At 42.6% G+C, this 23,263-nt stretch overlaps 1 protein-coding gene across 4 annotated transcripts in view; it reads right to left on the reverse strand.

Moving 5' to 3' along the window:
* The window catches only part of RELN (reelin), a 1,394,857-nt gene that overhangs the window by 773,329 nt on the left and 598,265 nt on the right, over positions 1–23,263 (reverse strand). For all 4 annotated transcript variants that reach the window (XM_077264737.1, XM_077264736.1, XM_077264735.1 and 1 more), the window contains exon 6: positions 17,495–17,573. In XM_077264737.1, the coding sequence (XP_077120852.1) occupies positions 17,495–17,573 (79 nt within the window). The remainder of the gene's footprint in view (positions 1–17,494; positions 17,574–23,263) is intronic.

Raw genomic sequence — 23,263 nt, forward strand, 5'->3', positions numbered from 1 at the left:
GAGCTCGAGATAACTCTGTTATTTCCTGCAGAGACGAGTCCTGGCTGGAAGACATGATGGCGGTCTGTGCTGGATGAAAGATGAAGGACTTCACCTAGAGACATCACTGGTAAGTCAGTGATACCTATACATTGACACTATACACTGTATACTATATACAGAGCTCCTGTGTATAATTTCACTAGTGATCACTGTATTATCTGTACACAGACACTGCATACTAAGTACAGATCTCCTGTGTATAATGGCACTTATGGTGATAGTGTGGTGCTTTTTTTTATTACTGATCAGAATTGTAGTATTCAGTTACTATGTGGTGGTAATATGTGGTCTGGTCATGGTGTTGCGGTATTTGTCCCTTGTATGTGATATTATTCGATCACTGTGGTGGTAATATGCGGTCTGGACATGGTGTTGCGGTATTTGTCCCTTGTATGTGATATTATTCGATCACTGTGGTGGTAATATGTCATCTGGTCATGGTGTAGCGGTATTTGTTCTTTTTATGTGATATTATTGGTCATTTTAAAAATTTAAAAATAAATAAAAATATACCTAAATTGTATTGCATATTTTAACAAATATTTAATAGGTTACAGCAGAGTAGGGCCTCACCAAAAGAGTCTACCGTGTTATGGTGGCGGCTTACAAAATCTTTTGGCCAAAACAAAAGCTGCCGGCTATATGTGTGATCTGGTGATGGGAACTGTTAGGGTATGTGTCCACGTTAAGTAAACGCTGCGTGTTTGACGCTGCGTGGGGCCACAGCGTCAAACACGCAGCGTCCAGATGTTCCAGCATAGTGAAGGGGATTTTATGAAATCCCGTCTCCACTATGCGTGGTAACACGCACCCGGCGGCCCTGCGACTCCGGACATGCGGCGCTTCTTTTAAGATCGCAGCATGTCCGTGTTCCTTGCAGCAGCTGCGCCGCCGCAAGCTATAATACAGGGCCCTATGTGTGGGGTGCGATGATCCCGGATGTGTGCAATGAACACATCCGGCATCATCGCGTCACAGGAGGGGGCGGGGCTTAGCGCCGAGCGGGTTTGCCGCTCCGACGCAACCGCCGGCCATCCTGAAGGTGGACACGTACCCTCAATGTGTGATTGGTGAGAAGTGGAGTTTTTCCGAGAGCGGTGGGACTGTGGACAGTTTGAGGGGTGGAGCGTGGAGGCGGGGCTGGGGTGGAGGCTGGGCGGAGTCTCAAGGGGGCCCCGAAAAATTTGCCAGTATGGGGCCCCGAAATTTCTAGTGGCAGCCCTGACTGTGGATATTGACACAATCTTACCAGCTTCCACCATCATCTTCACAAGGTATTTTGCTTTTGTCCTTGGGTTGATATGCACATGTCGGAACAAAGCACATTCATCTCTGGGACACAGAACCCATCTCCTTCCTGAGTGGTAAAATGGCTGGAGATTTCCATCTTTGTATTTGCGAATAATTGTTTGTACAGATGAACAAGGCACTTTCAGGTATCTTGACATTGTACCCAAGGATGAGCCAGACATGTGCAAGTCCACAATACTCTTCCTGATATCTTGGCTGATTTCTCGAGACTTTCCCATGATGCTACACAAAGAAGCAGTGTGTTTCAGGTGTGCATTAAAATACATCCAGAGGTGTGTCTCTAATTTGCTCAGATATTATCAAAAAACTTATCAGAAGCTTCCAAACACATGATATCATCATGTGGGCAGTTCAGAATTGTTTAAAGGCATTGTAATCTTAGTGTATGTAAACTTTTGACTTTGCAGTAAGTAATAAAAATGTCTTAAAACATTCTTTCTCTCTCTCATTATTCTGGCATTTGACAAATATTATAATGGTAATCCTAACTGTCCTAAAACGGGAAAGCTATATTCTTTATTATTTCATGTCAGATATTGAGAAAAACATGCATATGTGTCTTTTTATATAGTGTATGTAAACTTCTGGTATCAACTGTAGACATAGCAGTAAAATAATTTTTTTGGCCCACAAATGGCAAAGACAGTAGAAGAGAATTATTGTTAGACACAGTACTCGCAAAAAAACAGCTGCAGAGTGGAATTATTTTTGGGGACTAAAAATTGCCATGACAGAGCTGCGGACTAGAATAATTTTTTTGACCAAAATGGGAAAGACACAGCTGCAGAGGAGAATATTTTTATTGGCACACTGCTTGTATAGACACAGCGGTACAGTAAAGTGAATTTTTTGGCCCACAAATGGCAAAAACAAGGCTGCAGAGTATAATTATTTTTTAGGCACACTACTGGTACAGACATGGCTGCAGAGTACATAGAGGCTTTTTGGGGGGGGTGCGCGGCCCCTGTGAACCCTCACACCTTGCAGCTGTGGTATGTAACGTCTCCATTTTTTATCCAGGTGGAGCTGATTGATAATTCTATATATCCTAATATGCTGCTACAAATCTATCTACACTTGACTTATACCTATTGTTTCTTTGTAGTCTGCAAATTCAGACTTACATTTATAGTGACAATCTACTTTATATCGGTTGTTTTTTTACTACTAATGTGACTGTCCCTTGGTGTATAGTACTATGGGGTCTGATGTGGGGGTTCTCAGTGTCCGTTCACACTTGCTTGTCTTTTGTACCTTTGTGCAATGGATGTTTTCCGCTTGCACCACCTTTTAATTCGTTTTCCTTACTGTTCTATTTATTGCCTTAAATAAAGAACTTTTTCATATTAATACATATATGGACTGTGGTCGTTTTGTTCTGGCTTCGTTGCCTCTCCCCCTTATACATGTATGGTTAGCGACCAGTCCGTTTCTTTATGTTCATTAAGAGTCAGCTGGCTAGGATTATGCCTTTAAATTTTTGCATTATATAATGTATGTTTATAGTTTTGCCATGCTGATTCTGTCTGTGAGTTGCATCTTTTGTCACAGAGGCTTTTTGGACCAGTACCCCACAGGCAGGTTTGCACAGTACACACAGAGGCTTAAAGGCACAGTACTTTCATAGGCAGGGTTGAAGAGTATACAAAGAAACTTCAAGTCACAGTACTCCCACAGGCAGGGATGCTGAGTACATATAGTGGCTTTATGGCACAGTACTCCCACATATATGGTTGAAGAGTACACACAGCAGCTTTCTGGCTCAGTACTCCCACTGAGACACGAGAGGAGTGCACAAAGAGGCTTTTGTTTGCAGAGTGTGCAGTCTAATTCTGTCCCTCACTCCAGCTGCATCCGGTCACTACAATAATCCGAGCAGAAAGGCATCAGAACTTGTGATCAAAAACAAAGTTATACTCACCTTATGTCCATTCCTTTAAAGAACTTGTCCACTGTAAAACACAGAAAATAATAAACAACCATATACTCACCTTACGTCCATTCCATTGAAGCCCTTGTCCTCTGTAACAAAAGAAAAATAATAAACAACCATATTCCTCAAATGTCCAAAGTGATGACAATCCATACTGTCCCACACTGTAATCCATCGCTGCGATAACTGGTTTATAACCTGGACGGTGCCATGATGCGAGCGTCCAGGCTGTAAACTAGGACACAATGATGTGCTCTGAGCGCAGCATCAGTGACTAGCGGTGATGTGATAGAGTTCACCACCACCAGTCATTGAAGCTGCATTTCCTTACTTCACTGTGAGTGCTATGATGAACTGCGGTGACTTCAATGAGATCACCGCAAACACCATGGGAAACTCTTTGCAGGTGCCAAGATCCACTGGGATAGCCCCTGAGGTGCCATAATAGCAGAACCCCCATAAGTGACCCGATTTAACAAACTACATCTCTCAATGAATTCATCTAAGGGTCCAGTGATCATATTGACAACATGGGAGTGTCACAGAATTTTATACCATTGGGCAGTGAAGAAAAAATAATTAAATTTTTACCACAAAAATTTTGTTTTAGCACCAGATTTTAAATTTTCACAAGAGGAAATGGGTATAAATGGTACCAAAATTTGTCACACAATTTCTGATGAAAATGGAAATACCCCATATGTACAGTACCGCTTAGCCGCAGGTCGAGCAGACTTGCAAAGGATGGAGTGTTATTTGCGTCACAGAGTGCTATTTGACTCTTTGAGACCATATTTTCTTAGAATAGTTTGCAGACTCCGTATATAGAGCCCCTAAGTGATAGAAGAGCAGAATACATCCTCAAGCGCCCTCATTTTGGAAATTTTACCCCTTTGGGAATTTATCTACAAATGTAATGATGATTTTGACACCATGAATGGTTTCCAGAAGCAAGCAGAAGTGAATGTTGCTGAGTGAAGATTGCAAATCTGCTATTGTAGTGCCCATACATTTTAGTGTCCTGCACGTTGTAGTGCCCAGTACATTAAGTGCTTCTGGAGACTTGCACCTGTAAATTAAGTGGGCTCTCATCACTATAGAAATGCCAAACACGTGGAGGCTAAATGTGGTTTAGACACACTGTGAGGCTCAGGAGGGAAGTGAGCTTCTGGATTTGGGAGTACAGAATTTGCTGGATTTCTCTTCGGGGTCGAGGAGTCATAGTGATTTTTCAGAGCCCTTGTACTACCAGTAACGTGGAAGCCCCCATATTTCCTTTAGCAGATGACGGACCTGAGTAGGGACATGCTTTCTTTTGTGGATTGAGGTGAGGCTTTATTTGGGAACATTTTACATAACTTTTGGGATCACATTTATCCAACGTTCTACGCTGAGCACTTTTATCAGAATTTCCATCTACTGTAAATCTCCGGATGACGTGATTCAGATGAAACCCCCGAGGGATCCATTCACTATAATGAGCCAGCATAGTTACTCCGGACTTCGTCTGGCCTCTGTTGTGTTGTTATTCTTTTCAGAGGTGCACAAAAATTTTGCTGATGGCACCTTTATGCACGCCACATTGTGTCCATCTGCCTCATTAAAGGGAATTTTTCATTGCAGGCTCCGCCTGAATCATGTAATTCAGAGATTTACATGAAAATACTGGTGTAAGCTCTCAGCACAGAGCACAGGATAAATGTGAGCCGAGCCATACTGTGATCTATGGGAGGCAGAATAAAGCAATCAAATGCGGTGATTAGACGAGTTTATTCTTTGAGTCACTCTAATTACAGCGATACCAGATTTATTTTGGTTTTCTATGCTTACTTGCTGTCACATACTAACACATTTTTTTTTTTGCAAAACAAGTTTTTGCATTGCCATATTTTGAGAGATATCATTTTTCCATAGTTCTGGTGACAGAGTCATGTGAGTTTTTTTTTTTGGCGGAATGAGTTGACGTTTTTACTAGTACCATTTTCAGGCACATGACATTTTTTGATAGCTTTCTATTTTGATTTTTGGGAAGCAGAATGAACAAAAAATAAAACAATTCAGGAACTGTTTATTTTATGTAGTTCCGCAAGGGGTAAAATTGATAAAGCAGCATTATTCTTTGGGTCAGTACAATTACAGTAATATCACATTTACATAATTATTTATGTTTTGCCGCTTTTACACAATAAAGACTATTTTATAGAAAAAAAATGTTTTTATATTGCTTTATTGTGAGATTTATAACTTTTTTATTTTTCAACTGATGGAGCTGTATTGCATTGTATAGCGATACCATTTTTATTTATATTCATCTTTTTGATCACGTTTTATTCCACTTTTTGTTCAGTGGTATGATGAAAAAGCATATTTTTTTATAATTTTTTAGGCTGTTCACTTAGGGGATTAACTGATAGGAGAGTTTTATAGGTTGGGTTGTTCCGGATGTGGCGATACAAAATATTTGTACTTTTTTTCATAAAAATATTTATTTATGGGTACAATTTTTTTTAAATCATTATTTTATTTTTAAAAAATATTTTCTCTTTTTTTAACTTTTCTACTTAGAACCCCTATGGGACTTCCATTTTCACAGTTCTGATCACAGTTATAAATCATAGCAATGCAGGATCATTGCTATGCTTTGTGTTGCAATGACACAATTTAGTTAGATCATGAACAGTGCACGATCTAATTAACTTGCTAGCCCTAGTGGTCTGGATTTCGTTATGATAACATTGGGTCACCACTGCAACGATCAGCCCCTTGCGATGACGTCACAGGGGGTGTCGATTGGAGGGCAGAGGGAGCCCTCTCACTCTCTCTGCCTTCTAACTGCTGTGGTCGATATTGAGCGCAGCATTTAGAGCAGTGTTCCCCAACTCCGGTCCTCAAGAGCCACCAACAGGTCATGTTTTCAGGATTTCCTTAGTATTGCACAGGTGATAATTGCATCACCTGGACAGGCAAGCATTCAATAACCTGTGCAATACTAAGGAAATCCTGAAAACATGACCTGTTGGTGGCTCTTGAGGACCGGAGTTGGGGAACACTGATTTAGAGGGTTAATGTGCGTCATGTCAGCTGTCATGTCAGCTGATCACCTAGCGGTGATCACGCCCTCAAAGCTCCTGTGTGCATAAAATCTCCTGGACATATCCATATGTCCAAAGTCGAGAAGACCTTTCCAACCTGGACGTATGGATATGTCTAAGGTCGTGAATGGGTTAAACAAAGCTGCATCGTTGTTGATACTTCCTGCTATTTGGCTTTGACAAACTTTAATGATATACTAATGTGTGGACTACAACAGTTACTGATGCATTTCTGCAGCGGAAATGTGCTATTAAAGCATGTGCGTTTATTATCTGAAGATTTTCTGCATCTATGCAACAATCTGCACATAAAACTCAGCGTACCCACTGAGAAAGTGACATGTTGATTTAAAACACATACTGCAGGTCAGTTTATGCTGAATAAAAGAAAAGCACAGTGGGAATGAGATTTCCATAAATTCCATCCACGTTGAAGGAACTGTAAGGCTACTTTCACACTAGCGTCATTTTGCATACGTCGCAGTGCGTCGTTTAGGAGAAAAAACGCATCCTGCAAAGTTGTCTGCAGGATGCGTTTTTTCCCCAAAGACTTACATTAGCGACACATTGTGACTTATGGCCACACATCACATCCGTCGTGTGACGGATGTGTCGTGTTTTGGTGGACCTTTGGCACAAAAAAAGTTCCATGTAACGTTTTTTTGTGCGTCGAGTCCGCCATTTTCGACCGCTCATGCGCGGCTAAAACTCCACCCCCTCCTCCCCGCTCATCACACTGGGCAGCAGATGCGTCGTAAGACTGCAGCCGCTGCCCACGTTGTGATTAATTAGCACACTGTCCGTCGGTACGTCGGGCCGACGGTTTGAGACGGCCCATACCGACAGACTAGTGTGAAAGTAGCCTAAGACACTGCGTTTGTGATACAGCAAAAATATACAGTGTCCAAAACTAAACTAGCTAAATTAGGTTACCATATATACTCGAGTATAAGCCGATATTTTCAGCCCATTTTTTTAGGCTAAAAGTGCCTCTCTCAGCTTATACTCGAGTCATTGTCCCAAGGGGTCGGCGGGGGAGGGGGAGCGGCAGGAGTGGCGGCTGTCACATCATACTCACCTGCTCCCGGCGCGGTCTCTGCACTTCCCTGCTTCTCCAATGGTCTCCAGTGCCCGCAGCAATTCTTGTGTTCAGCGGTCACGTGGTACCGCTCATTATAATGAATATGGATGTGACTCCACTCCCATAGGGGTGGAGCGCATATTCATTGCTTTAATGAGTACGTGACCGCTGAACACAGGAACAAGCTGCAGGTGCACGTCGGATACCATCGGAGAAGCAGGTACACACAGAGAGACTGCGCCAGGAGGGGGTGAGTATGACGGGGAAGGGTAAGCCATGCGATATTCACCTGTCCCCGTTCCACCACCGGGCTCTGTCTTCCATGTCTTCTGTCTGTAACATTCAAGTCAGAAAGCGCGATGACGTGGTTAGTGCGCGCCTTCTTCCTGAACAATCACTGCAGAGAGCAGGAAGACACAGCGGCGCACAGCGGTAGAACGGGGACAGGTGAATAACACAAGTGCCAGTGTCCTGATCCAGCGGAGACTCCAGCACCTGGCCCCCATAGCGCGCCGGTGTCCCCGCCTGCTCAGGTCCTCGGCACTCGGCGCCCAGCGATGAGAGGTGAGTATGTCATTTTTTTTATCACAGCAGCAGCATATGGGGCATATTATTTTATGGAGCATCTTATGGAGCCATCAACCTTTGTGCAGCATTATATGGGGCATAAAATTCTATGGAACATCTTATGGGACCATCAACTTTTGTGCAGCATTACAGTGCTGTGCAAATTAATTGGGATAAAGCAAAAAAATTAAATGTTATAATGCACTGTTACATACTAATTCTGAAAATTATTTTTTCCACTGGCTAGTTGACCAAGATTTATTTATTATACATTAAAACTGGTTTGAATCACTGACTGGTAACCAACTTACGATTTTACTTAAATAATGCTTTGTCCCAATTAATTTGCACAGCACTGTATATGGGGCATTATATTCTATGGAGCATCTTATGGGGCCATCAACCATTGTGCAGCATTATATGGGGTTTAAGATTCTATGGAGCATCTTATGGGGCCATCAACCTTTGCACAGCATTATATGGGGCATAATATTATATGGAGCATCTTATGGGGCCATCAACCTTTATGGAGCAGCATATGGGGCATATTATTCTATTGAGCATATTATGGAGCCATCAACCTTTGTGCAGCATTATATGGGGCATAATTTTCTATGGAGCATCTTATGGGGCCATCATTAACCTTTTATGCAGCATTATATGGGGCATATTTTAACGTGGAGCATCTTATGGGGCCCGTCATGAACTTTATGGAGCATTATAAGGCGCTTCTGATTCAATATGGATATTCAAAAACACGTAACCTACTGATGTCTCAATTAATTTTACTTTTATTGGTATCTATCTTTATTTTTGAAATTTACCAGTAGCTGCTGCATTTCCCACCCTAGGCTTATACTCGAGTCAATAAGTTTTCCCATTTTTTTGTGGCAAAATTAGGGGTCTCGGCTTATACTTGGGTCGGCTTATACTCGAGTCGGCTTGTGTTTTCTCATTGTATTTCTGAGTGCACTTTTTTCCATGAGATTTCCTAGTTTTTTTACAGCTAAGGTTGTCATCTCCTTTTGGTACCGTATGTCATGTTTTAATTATGGTAAAACTGCTTTGTTTTGGAAACTTTCCATTATGTTGCTTTGATACAATTTTATTAATAAAGCCATGTGCAGATTAGATGTGTTAAAAACGCATGTGTTTTTCACTTATATCTCATTCAAGTTTATGGCGAATATCCATGAATAAAACGCATATTTACCCCAAGAAAAATTGACATGTTGTGGAATTAAAAAAAACACACCGCAGGTCAGTTTGTGAAAAACTAAAATCACAGTGCTCATGAGGTTTCTATAGATCCCATACACCTTGCTAAAACTGAAATATGCTGCATTTTTTTGAGCAACGAGAGTTGGCAACATCAAAAATACACCAAATAATCATTATGGGAACATAGCCTTAGGAAACATATTGCATTGTTTTTCTATTTAACATAATCAAAGCATTTAGAATGGCAAAAATTTTTTTTACATAAAACCATTTTACTTTTTTTGTGTTTACCTCATGGCATTTTTCATATGAATCTGTGGTGGGGGGTTTTATTTTGTGACTTTATTAAAGATTGCTGGTGTTTTTGAAGATCGACAGAGAGTGAGAGGGAAGGAAAGAATAATTAGGATTTTGCCTGAATAAAAAAACTGTATCATGGGCAAAAGTCAGCACATGTTCTCATGGTAAATACACCTTCAATTATTGGTCTTTTGTGCTCCAGACTCAGATTTTTCCTGCATTTTCTCATGTGCTAAACATTTCCTGGCAAAAGATTTGATGATTTCTCCAGGGTTCGTGTTATCTGTAATTCACAATGTCACTGAATCTATTAACACATATCATGTTTATCTTTTCAGGTATGAAAAGACGGTCCATTTCCAACCATTTACCGGATAATTTTCCTGCCCAGTTCACCTCACCAAACGATTTAATGGAAGGGAAACATCTGTTATTCCTCACATTTTCTTACAGTTTCATTTCACTCTAATAATACTAATGAAGCACTACAGGAAGTCTCTGCAACAACATCCTTCACTTACCTTTAAAATTATGCACAAAAGGTTGTTTTTAAACCGCTACATAAAGATATTAGCCACTTCTAGTTTGCATACAAATTCTTAATGAGTCCAATCAGTGTTGTCATGACTTCTGAATATTCAATAACTGGATAACTGGTTTATTAATGAACATTTGTGAAAAAGTATAGCCATCAAGGGTGACCTTTACAAGTTAATTGTCTGTAATCTTCCCCCATTTTGTGTCCGCATCTCATGTACAGAACTCTGCAGCTCTATGATATCCACAAACAAGTTCAGCATAGTCTGATCCTGCTTTCAAAGACCCTTCCATCTGTCCCACTATGTATTGCTAATACGCTCTCTTAAAGGGGTTGTCCACTACTTGGAAAACCCCTTCTTGATCTAAATGTTTGGCTCCAATAAAATGAAAAAAACTATACTCACCTCCCGTGTTGGCGCCGTTCCAGTGGTGTCAGCACTCGCAGTCCCGGGGCTATCATGAAGTTGTTATGACATGTGACCCCGGCGCCCAATCAGCGCCGGCATCACTGTCCCCACTTTCAGACAAATTGAACTTGAAGAGGAAGCCTGGACTGCAGCTGCTCTCTCACTTCCTCTTCATGTTCAATTCAACAGGAAGGGGGGACAATGATTCCAGCACCGATTGGGGATTGAGATTACGTGTCACAACAACAGCAACAGCACGGGAGCCCTGGGGAGACCGAGTGCCGATATCATGGGAATGGCGCCAGTACAGGAGGTGAGTATAAGCTTTCTTATTTTACTTGGGCCAAGCATGGAGTATGAGAAGAAGTTGTCCAAGTAGTTGACAATTTATTAAAGCAAGGGACAGATGGATGGAGGTACGACTGCAGCATTAGACCACAAATTTTGTTTGAGAACTGATACATATGTGGTGACACATCAGTCTACATAGGAGCTGTAAGCATAAAACAGAGTTTCAATTCAGGACTAGAGATGGGCAAACCCGAACAGTAAAGTCCATGTTACTGTTCGGATTCGGCACCCCAAACACGGGGTTTTTCTTGTGCTGTCATCTGCATGACAGCGTAAGAAACTCCAGAGGTTCTGATCGGTTGTAAGATTACACTGTGTTCCAAATTATTATGCAAATTGGATTTAAGTGTCATAAAGCTTTAATTGTTTTTTTTTTTTAAATAAACTCAAGGATGGTATTGTGTCTCAGGACTCAATGGATCACTGAAATCAATCTTAAACACATGTGATAATTAGCTTTCCAGGTGATTCTAATTAAAGGAAAACTACTTAAAAATGATGTTCCATATTATTAAGCAGGCCACAGGTTTCAAGCAAAATGGGAAATAAAAAGGATCTCTCTGCTGCTGAAAAGCGTTAAATGGTGCAATGCCTTGGACAAGGTATGAAAACATTAGATATTTCACGAAAACTTAAGAGTGATCATCATACTGTGAAGAGATTTGTGACTTAAACAGAGCACAGACAGAGTTCATGCAGATAAAGGCATAATGAGGAAGGTTTCTGCCAGACAAATTCAGTAGATTAAGAGAGCAGCTGCCAAAATACCATTACAAAGCAGCAAACAGTTATTTGAAGCTGCTGGTGCCTCTGGAGTCCCTCGAACCTCAAGGTGTAGGATCCTTCAAAGGCTTGCAGTGGTGCATAAACCTACTATTCAGCCATCCCTAAACAGTGTTCACAAGCAGAAACGGTTGCAGTGGGCCCAGACATACATGGAGACTAATTATCAAACAGTCTTGTTTACTGATGAGTGTCGAGGAACCCTGGATGGTCCAGATGGATGGAGTAGTGGATGGTTGGTAGATGGCCACTATGTCCCAGCAAGGCTGTGATGTCAGCAAGGAGGTGTAAGAGTCATGTTTTGGGCTGGAATCATGGGGAAACAGCTGGTAGGACCCTTTAAAGTTCCTAAAGGTGTGAAAATGACCTCTGTAAAGTAAATGGAGTTTTTGACTGACAACTTTCTTCCATGGTCTAAAAAGCAGAAACATACCTTCAGGAGCAAAATCATCTTCATGCATGACAATGCACCATCTCATGCTGCAAAGAATACCTCTGAGTCATTGGCTGCTATGGGCACAAAAGGAGATAAACTCATGGTGTGACCACCATCTTCCCCTGACTTCAACCCTATAAAGAACCTTTAGAGTATCATCAAGCAAAAGATCTATGAGGGTGGGAGGCAGTTCACATCAAAACAGCAGCTCTGGGAGGCTATTCTGACTTCATGCAAAGAAATACAAGCAGAAACTCTTCAAAAACTCACAAGTGCAATGGATGCAAGAATTGTGAAGGTGATATCAAAGAAGGGTTCCTATGTTAACATGTAACTTGGCCTGTTAGGATGTTTTGGAGTTAAATAGCTTTTTTGTTCAGTGAATGTGACCTCCTAATGCAGAAAATTCCACAAATGAGCATTTTCAGTTCTTTAAAACATATCAAATGTTTAGAAATTCTACTGTGCCTAATAATTTGGAACAGTGTATTTTGAATTTTTATTCATTTTGGAGATTATACTGTTATCATTGGGAGGTTTCTTCAATAAAATTTGATGTATACTCTAACGGATGATGACTTTTATTAGACTGCTGTCATTTGCACTGACCATTTAGGAAAATCCGAGAAAAATGTCATTTGCATAATAATTTGGAACATGGTGTAATAAAACCAGTCAGATGACAGTGTGAGCCCACAGCTGCGATCAGAGGTAAAAAATTTTTTTACCGCCAATGAAAGGCAGCATTTGCTGCGCTGTCATGCAAATGACAGTGTGGAACACACTGGATGTTAGGGCCCCCCATTCAAGTGAATGGGGTTCGGGTACTGTTCTGGTACCTTACCAAACTTTTTTTTACCTGTTCGGCCAAACCCACTTGACCCAAACATCCAGGGGTATGCCCATCTCTATTCAGGACTACTTGCTAGATAGATTTATTTTTCATTTTAGATGCTTAAAGGGAAGGTGCCATCAAAAAAAATTTTTTTACAGCAATTGTAAAAATGTAAAGAATTAATGTTTAAATTTTCTTAAAAAATATTTTCATTTGTTTATAATTTCGTAAAATATGAAAAATAATTTGAAAAGTTTTGGAATTTCCACTTTTAAACACTAGGGGGAGCAGCTGCTGAAATTTCAGAAAAACCTAGTGTACAACTAGCTCACATTACTGCACTGCAGTAATTATGGGCGGAGTCTGCTGACGTGTGTGATGTCACTCCTCTCCTTCCCTTCTATGTGTTTGCTAAGGGATGAGAGGATTCAGGAACCCAGTGAGCAGCCATTTTGTTGGTGACTGCAGAGTAAGGCTGCCGTCACACTAGCAGTATTTGGTCAGTATTTTACCTCAGTATGTGTAAGCCAAAACCAGGAGTGGAGCAATTAGAGGAAAAGTATAATAGAAACATATGCACCACTTCTGCATTTATCACCCACTCATGGTTTTGGCTTACAAATACTGAGGTAAAATACTGACCAAATACTGAATGTGTGACCGCAGCCTTATACTGACAAGTAGACAGTCACCGAGGATGGCAGGCAGCAAGGATTCTGGGAGATATATGGTGGAGGGAGCAGGGTGACAGCAGCACAGAGTATTTCAGGAGAGCAGTGTGCTGGTCTATGGGGGGCACCCTGTTCAGTGCGCGGAGCAGCCAAGGATTGTACATAGAACGCAGTCTTTTATACACATGGATGGGCCGTCTGCTCTACAGAAATCCAGGAAACATTTCTGTGGATTGATGGCCTGTTCTGATCCAGACTCTGCATGCAAAGACCCCAATCCCCTCCTCACATCCTGTCTTCTCCATCCTGTCCTGGCGATGTGTGAAAGTGAGACGACAGGCGCAGTCCGGGGTGACGCTGGGGGAAATGTAGCCATAGAGTAATGATAAAAATGAGACCCCTCTCTTCAGCTGCCTCACCAGCCCTGACTGCACCTAACTGGAGGTCATGCTGCCCCCTCTATTACCCCAGACCCACGTGCAAGTGCTCAGCCAGAACCACCATAGAATGGGTCCGCTTTCTGAAGATAATACTGCCATAGTGTTCTCACATAATACCGCTATATAGATCACACATAATACCGCCATATACATCACACACAATACTATCAAATAGATCACACAATACTGTCATACAGTTCTCACATACCACCATATAGATCACACATAATACCGCCATATAATTCTCACCTAGTACTTCCACATAGATCACACATAATCCCACAATATAGTTCTCATATACCACCGTCATATAGTTTTTACATCATTCCACAACACTGATCAAACATAATATTGCCATATAGATCACATATAATACCGTCACATAGATCACACAATACTTGGTGGCATAATGTGTGATATTATATATATATTATAATATCCCGGCATAATGTGTGGTCTTTATGGGAGTATTATGTGATTATATATATATATATCGGCATTATACGTGATCCATATGGTATTGTGCTGCTCTAGGGAGGTGAGAGATGTATGGTGGAAGGAGCAGGGTGACAGGATCACAGTATTTCAGAAGAGCAGTGTACTGGTCTGTGGGTGGGAGGGTGTGCTCACACTCACACGCTCGCAACTGTATACTTATAGCCTTTACTGGCTATTAAAATGGGGGACACCCCCCAAAAAAAGACGTGGGGCCCCCTATAATTAATAACCATGAAATATTATGCAGACAGCTGCGGGCTTACATTAATAGCCTAGGAAGGGGCCATGGATACTGTCCCCCCCCCAGGCTAAAAACATCAGCTCTCAGCTGCCTTTTACATGCGCCTTTTCTGGCGCTTTGCCTGGCAATTTCCACTTGCCCTGTAGCGGTAGCAAGTGGGGTTCATATTTGTGGGGTTAATGTCACCTTCATATTGTCCGGTGACATCAAGCCCACGGCTTAGTAATGGAGAGGCGCCTATAAGGCACCCATCCATTACTAATCCTATAGTTGTATTGTAAATAAAGACTCGGCCAGAATAAAGTCCTTTATTAATCTATTTTAAACCATACCGAACGCATAATCCTCGACTCCCACATCTCCCACAACAACAAAAAATAAACCACAATGGGAAAAGACACGCAGGGGGGAGAGTGCATAGGAGAGGATTAGATACTGACTGCTGAGCCGTGTATCTAATCCTGGCCTGTGTGATACCAACTGCTGAGCCGTGTATCTAATCCTGTCCTGTGTGATACCAACTGCTGAGCCGTGTATCTAATCCTCTCCTGTGTGATACCGACTGCTGAGCCATGTATCTAATCCTGTCCTGTGTGATACTGACTGCTGAGGAAACAGTACACGGGACAGGATTAGCTACCCAGGACTAGATTAGCTACACAGGACAGAGGTAGCAGTGGTATACAGAGGCAGGCAGGCAGTGGTATACAGAGGCAGGCAGGCAGTGGTATACAGAGGCAGGCAGGCAGGGGTATACAGAGGCAGGCAGGCAGGGGTATACAGAGGCAGGCAGGCAGGGGTATACAGAGGCAGGCAGGCAGGCAGTGGTATACAGAGGCAGGCAGGCAGTGGTATACAGAGGCAGGCAGGGGTATACAGAGGCAGGCAGGCAGTGGTATACAGAGGCAGGCAGGCAGTGGTATACAGAGGCAGGCAGGCAGTGGTATACAGAGGCAGGCAGGCAGTGGTATACAGAGGCAGGCAGACAGGGGTATACAGAGGCAGGCAGGCAGTGGTATACAGAGGCAGGCAGGCAGTGGTATACAGAGGCAGGCAGGCAGGCAGGGGTATACAGAGGCAGGCAGACAGGGGTATACAGAGGCAGGCAGACAGGGGTATATAGGGGCAGGCAGGCGTATACAGAGGCAGGCAAGCAGTGGTATACAGAGGCAGGCAGTGGTATACAGAGGCAGGCAGGGGTATACAGAGGCAGTCAGGCAGTGGTATACAGAGGCAGGCAGGCAGTGGTATACAGAGGCAGGCAGTGGTATACAGAGGCAGGCAGGCAGTGGTATACAGAGGCAGGCAGGGGTATACAGAGGCAGGCAGGCAGTGGTATACAGAGGCAGGCAGTGGTATACAGAGGCAGGCAGGCAGGGGTATACAGAGGCAGGCAGGCAGGGGTATACAGAGGCAGGCAGGCAGTGGTATACAGAGGCAGGCAGACAGGGGTATACAGAGGCAGGCAGGCAGTGGTATACAGAGGCAGGCAGGCAGTGGTATACAGAGGCAGGCAGGCAGTGGTATACAGAGGCAGGCAGTGGTATACAGAAGCAGGCAGGCAGTGGTATACAGAGGCAGGCAGCAGTGGTATACAGAGGCAGGCAGGGGTATACAGAGGCAGGCAGGCAGTGGTATACAGAGGCAGGCAGGCAGTGGTATACAGAGGCAGGCAGTGGTATACAGAGGCAGGCAGGCAGTGGTATACAGAGGCAGGCAGGCAGTGGTATACAGAGGCAGGCAGTGGTATACAGAGGCAGGCAGGCAGTGGTATACAGAGGCAGGCAGGCAGGGGTATACAGAGGCAGGCAGGCAGGGGTATACAGAGGCAGGCAGGCAGGGGTATACAGAGGCAGGCAGGCAGTGGTATATAGGGGCAGGCAGTGCTAGGTGGTATATAGGGGCTGGTAGCAGTGGTAGATGCATAAGAAAATAAAAACCCTGTACTTACCTTCCATCCTCTCTCAGGAAATGCTGAGTCATGTTCAGGGCAGAGCAGTGCGACGATCTCCCTGCTCTGCTCTGAACAGGTCGGTAGTGAGCAGTGATTGCAGCCTGTACTGTAATACTAAGTACAGGCTGCAATCACAGCTCCTTGCTGCAGATACTCACCTCGGACCCTCGCTTCCCAGCAGCAGCTTCTGCCATCGCACGCACTGAGCTGTGTGTGCGATGGCAGAGGGAAATAAACAAAATGGCCGCGATCTCCTCTCACAGCTGTGACGCGGCAGCTCAGTGGGCGTGGCCAAGTCACAGCTGAGAGGCAGGAGATACGGTCGGAGTCCGACCGTTGGCTCCTATGTCCATGGCTGCCGTAAGTGAGGAGTGCAAGTGTCGTGCCCAGACACTTACACCCACACTAATGAAAATGGCGGCCTCCAGTGGTGAAAGTAAAAGTGAATAAATAAAAAAGTATGAAAGAGGTACATTTACTTTTGTATTGAAAATAATTGATTATATAATCAATAATTATTAATACAAAAACTAAAATCACGGCACCCTCCCTTTAAGAACATTAGAGAAACTGGTTACAAAGGTGCACATAGCCTTTACCTACAACATTACAAAATCTATTACACATTTAGAATAACCATTTAAGTTATTAAGTATTCTGAATAAGTTCTAGCTTCCAAGGAGATATATCCTGCATTCAGTAATCTTTTTTTTTTTATTACAGCACCAGTTATATTTACCATAAAATGAAAATAATGTTACAAGGCTTTAGACAATAGATACTCCACCTACCAAATATTTGGGTTCAATTCCTGCGGCTTGTAAGAATCAAAATCATCTCTCAAAATAATACTTTCACTATGGATTTCAGCTGAAAAAGAAAATTACATAAGTATACAGTTAACGTATTATTGTTGGTACATATATAAAAACATCTATACGCAAAAATTAAATATCTAAATACCGGACAACTTTTTATTTTTTATTGACCAAGTTAATATTAAAGATCCACTATTCTTCTTATTATAGGCCTTAAACAACACCGGCAATAACAAATTTACTGTATACTACAATGTACAGGAGAAGCTGCCAAAACAATGCCCCCTTCTCAGACATCGATCTAATACACTGCAGCTAAGGCTAGTGTCACACTTGCAACTGCAATGCGAGAAACTTGCGTGAGTCTTTCCCTTCAATACCCAGCACTGACGCTGGCAGTCCAGACTGGAGCGTTCAGCTGCATAGAAATACATGCAGCCGCACACACCAGTCCAGAGTGCCGGCGGCAGTGCCAGGTATTGAGGCAAGAGACTTGCGCGAGTTTCTCACATTGCAGTTGCAAGTGTGACACCAGCCTAATAACTAAAGTTGTACCCTACAGACTTCCTGATTCCCTGCATTTACTTTGCAGACCTAAATGCAAAGGGCTTGCTCACACAAACGTATAACACGTACGAGTGTTATCCAATGTTTTATTGGATAGCACTCGGCCTAGTGTTAATACTGCAGTGCGAATGCGAGTTCGAGTTTTTGAACGCAAAAATGCCTGGAATATAGAGAGCTGACACCATGTCACGTTTGGAAAGCCCCTGACGTGTCTGAACAGTGGAAATCTCCCACAAGTGACCCCATTTTGGAATATAGACCCCTCAAGGAATGTATCTAGATGTGTGGTGAGCACCTTAAACCCCTGGTGCTTCACAGAAGTTGAGAATGTAGAGCCATGAAAATAAAAAAATAAATTTTTCCCACAAAAATGTTCTTTTAGCCCCAATTTTTTATTATCACAAGGGTAACAGGAGAAAATTGACCTCAAAATTTGTTGTGCAATTTATTCTGAGTATACCTAAACTCCATATGTGGGGCAAAACTACTATTTGGGTGCACGGCAGAGCTCAGAAGGGAAGGAGCACCATTTGACTTTTTGAAAGCAAAAATGGCTGAAATTGAGCGTGAACGCCATGTCGCATTTGAAGAGCCACTGATGTGCCTAAACTGTGCAAACCTCCAAAACACCCCATTTTGGAAACTAGACCACTCAAGGAATGCATCTAGATGTGTGGTGCGCACCTTAAACCTCCACGTGCTTCACAGAAGTTTATAACGTAGATCCATGAAAATCAAGAATCACATTTTTTCCAAACAATGATCTTTTAACCCTAATTATTTATTTTCTCAAGGGTAACAGGAGAAAGTGGACTGAAAAATGTGTTGTGCAATTTCTCCTGAGTATACAGATACCCCATATTTGAGGGAAAACTGCTGTTTGGACGCATGACAGGAATCGGAAGGGAAGTAGTAGTTTGACTTTTGGAACGCAAAAGTGGCTGGAATCATTAGCGGATGCCATGTTGCATTTGAAGAGTCCCTGATGTGCCTAAACAGTGGAAACTCCCCACAAAGTGCCCCATTTTGGAAACTACACCCCTCAATTAATGTATCCAAATGATGGAGAGCACCTTGAACTCTAGGTGCTTAACAGAAGTTTATAACAAATAGCCATGAAAATAAAAAGAATCACATTTTCCCCACAAAAATGTTATCCCCAATTTTTTATTTTCACAAAGGTAACAGGTGAAAATGCACAATGCAATTTGTTAGGTAGGGCTGCCCACTCCACTGCTGCCCTTCGGGAGGTGATTGTGAGAGACCAACTTATGGCCCCAGAAATACAATAGTGGGTAGACGATCAGAAGCCCAACACCCCCAGAACAAGTAGCCCGACTGGCTGACAAGTTTACAGCCAACCAACCCCGCTGGAGACCCAATATGTCTACCAATCCCAGAAGACCCATCAACCAAAGACTAGACAGGCCACCAGTCACTCAAGCAGGATTATCCTGCTACTCAGCAGGCCACCAGGACAAGGGTTACCAACAGTACCTGTGATTTGCCCAACCCACAAAGCTGTTATACATGTGGGCGCCTTGGACACGTTGACAAAGAATGTCCCCAGGGCCGGGGCCCCATGCCTGGAGCCTGTCTGCCAAAACAATCAAGCAGGGTCTGAGGGATGCTATCCCTGGGATATACCAGTAGCGAAGGAAATTATATATCCTGTTCATACACTACGGCGTATTGGTCACCCTACACCAGCAAACCTCCATCTCCACATCTAGATGGTCAAGGTCGGTGATATCCAGGCCCAGGGACTTTGTAATACTGGGTCCTCCATCACCTAGTCAGCCCAGATATTGTCCATACTGTCCAACAGAACACTATTTACCAGGTCGCCAAGTGACCATCTCCCTGGCTGGAGGTCAGTGCTCGGACATCCCTCTAGCAGATATGCAGCTGGACTGGGGTAGCGACCAGGGAGAGGTTGAAGTGGGACTCATGGATGGCCTCCCCTCACCTGTTATTTTGGGGAATGACCTACGACAAGTACTGTCCAGCCAATTTGTCACAGTCATCACCCACAACCAATCCAAACAACACCTTGATGTGGATCCTTCGGCCTCCCGAGGATAATCCACACTCTAAGACTCCATCATCCTCCTCTGAGCTGACGGCGGTGAGTACACCTGACCAGACTATGGACATTGACTGGTAAGAGACAGATCGCAAGGAGTTTAGGGAAGCCCAACTCAGTGACCCTACCCTAGAGCTTGCCCGCAGTATGGCCGCTCAACCTGGGGAAAGAAATTAGGGGAGGTGTATAGATTGTAGCATTGATTGTTATATAGAGAAAAGCCCGCATCCTGCCTCAGAAACCCTGGATCCATGTTTATCAGCTCGTGGTGCCAACTATTGCAACTATTGCGTAGTTTCTTTTAGCTAAGGGTCGCTCAAGAGGTGCAGAAATACTGAGCCTCTTGTCTGGCTTGTCAATGGATGGGGGAGCACCCTGTCTTCCCCCGCTCCAATCCATGCTCTTGATAGGTGAACCATTCTAGCTAGTTGCCATTGATTTAGTGAGCCTCTTAGCTGTCCCCAGCTGCAGTAGAAAGAGGTTTATCCTCATCCTGGTCGACTTTGCCACCCGCTACCCTGTCTTCCACACATGCGGCGCATGTGGCTCAAGCTTTAATGGACATTTTTTATCGAGTAGGGTTTCTACAGGAGGTATTGACCGAACAGGGAACCCAGTTCCAAAGTGAGCTCATTTAGACCCTCTGGGAGAAACATGGGGTCCGTCTCATGTGTACCACCCAAAACTAAGGGGTTGTGTGAGCACTTCAAAAGAACGCTCAAGCAGCTCATTAGTCAGTATGTGGAGTCCGAGGGGGAAGACTGAAAGAAAAATTTACAGCAGCTCCTGTTTGCCTACTGGGAGGTACTACAGGATTCTACTGGGTTGTCTCCTTTTGAATTGCTGCACAGCCAAAAAGTACGAGGGTTGTTGGAGCTAGTAAGAGAGCGTTTTATATTTGTGTCCTGAGGAAGAAGTCTGGAATGACTTTGAAATGAAAAGCCTGAAATAAAAAATCCTTTATTTTACTTCTATTTGGATCTTAATTGCCAATCAGCAGCGCGGATAAACCAGATTTGGCTCCTTATTTTTATTTTTTTTCGTATTTCCTGGTGAAGACCCGTAGATCTACAGCAGCTGTTTTGATGCGTATTTATGGTTGTGTGTCACACAACCTTATCAGGTTAGCATAATTTTAATTGACATACGGTAATTGTTGAGAGTGGGGAGGGCACTTAAGAGGTTCTCATTCTGTAGTATGTTCAAAAGTTTAGGGAAAAGATGAGTTATCTCATGGCCCTAGCCCGCATACAAGGCTATCTTTTCTTCATAGTTTCCATACCGAAACCCCTGAATCTACTGTAATATGTTTATTGAAGTGTAACCTTGCTAGTTGAAGATAATAGGGACTGATATGTTTGAAAAATTGCTAGCAATTTCTTCATTGTAATTGAGAAAAAAAAAAAGAATACCTCAAACACCTGTTGTAAAAATAGCACATAATCTGCTAGTGATCAAACAGGTTAAAAAAATGCCCTGGAAACATCAACAAGAAACAAAACACTAAAGAAGCTTCAGAAAAAAAAAAGCCGTCGTTCATTGAAGCATCCTCCTCATGAAAACCTCTTTGGCTTCACCAGTCTGAAAAATATGTAATGTGTAACATCCACTAAGGCTTCCTTCTAAGACACCATATGCTAAAATCATAAACATTTGTTCAACTGATGGCCATGTAAGGGCTTAATTTTTGCGGGACGAGTTGTACTTTTGAACAACACCATTGGTTTTACCATGTTGTGTACTAGAAATTGGGAAAAAAATTACAATTGCGGTGAAATTGCAAAATAAAAGTGTAATCCCACATTTGTTTTTTGTTTGGCTTTCTTGCTAGGTTCACTAAATGCTAAAACTGACCTGCCATTGTGATTGTCCAGGTCATTATGAGTTCATAGATACCAAACATGTCTAGGTTCTTTTTTATCTAGGTGGTGAAAATAAATTCCAAACTTTGCTTAAAGAATAAAAATAAAAAATAAAAAAGTGCCATTTTCCGATACCCGTAGAGTCTCCATTTTTCGTTATCTCAGGTTGGGTGAGGACTTATTTTTAGCATGCTGAGCTGTCATTTTTAATGATACCATTTTGGTGCAGGTATGTTCTTTTGATTGCCCATTATAGCATTTTAATGCAATGTCGTGGTGACCAAAAAAATGTAATTCTGGCTTTTTGACTTTTTTATCGCTACGCCGTTTAGCAATCGGGTTAATCCTTTTTTTTATTGATAGATCGGGTGATTCTGAACTCTGAACGTGGAGATACCAAATATGTGTATGTTTGATTTTTTTATTGTTTTATTTTGAATAAGGCAAAAGGGGGTGATTTGAACTTTTATATTTTTTTATTTTTTATATTTTTAAAAACATTTTTCTTTAACTTTTGGCATGCTTCAATAGTCTCCATAGGAGACTAGAAGCTGTCATAGCCCAATTGGCTCAGCTACATAGAGGTGATGATCAGTTCACGTCTATGTAAATGAATTACTGACTTGCTATGAGCGCCAACCACTGGGTGGCGCTCATAGCTATCTGGCACTGACAACAATAGAGGTCTCCAGGAGATCTCTGGTTGTCATGCTAACGAGCTAATGATCCCTGATCACGTGACGGGAGTCACTGGTGTGGATCGCGATTCCATCGGCGGCTATTGCGGGAACATGTCAGTTGTTCAAAACAGCTGACATGTCCCGGAAAAGATGTGGGCTTAGCACCGGAGCCCACATCAAAGGGGGGAATATCGACATCGGCGTACTATTACGCCCAATGTCGGTAAGGGGCTAAATTTGGAAATCACTTTATTAAGTTACTTGGCATTAGTCCTGTAAAAAATTGCATCTACATGACCTACAAACCGCTGTTTACTCCTTCAGCTAATTATTTTTTATCCACTGACTCTTAACAATGTATCAGTTAAAGGCTGGCTGCAGCCAAACATGTGAGAAATCATCCAACTTTTATTCAGAAAACATGGACATTTTTTTTTCCCAATTTTCATACGATTTTCATTTATGTGAAATCAGTGTGGGATCCAATTCCAATCATCTATACTAACAAATTTTTGCAGCAGCAAAAAAGGCAAACATAGTTCTAGGA

This window comes from Ranitomeya variabilis, chromosome 5 (assembly GCF_051348905.1).
Source record: "Ranitomeya variabilis isolate aRanVar5 chromosome 5, aRanVar5.hap1, whole genome shotgun sequence".
Taxonomy (NCBI): domain Eukaryota; kingdom Metazoa; phylum Chordata; class Amphibia; order Anura; family Dendrobatidae; genus Ranitomeya; species Ranitomeya variabilis.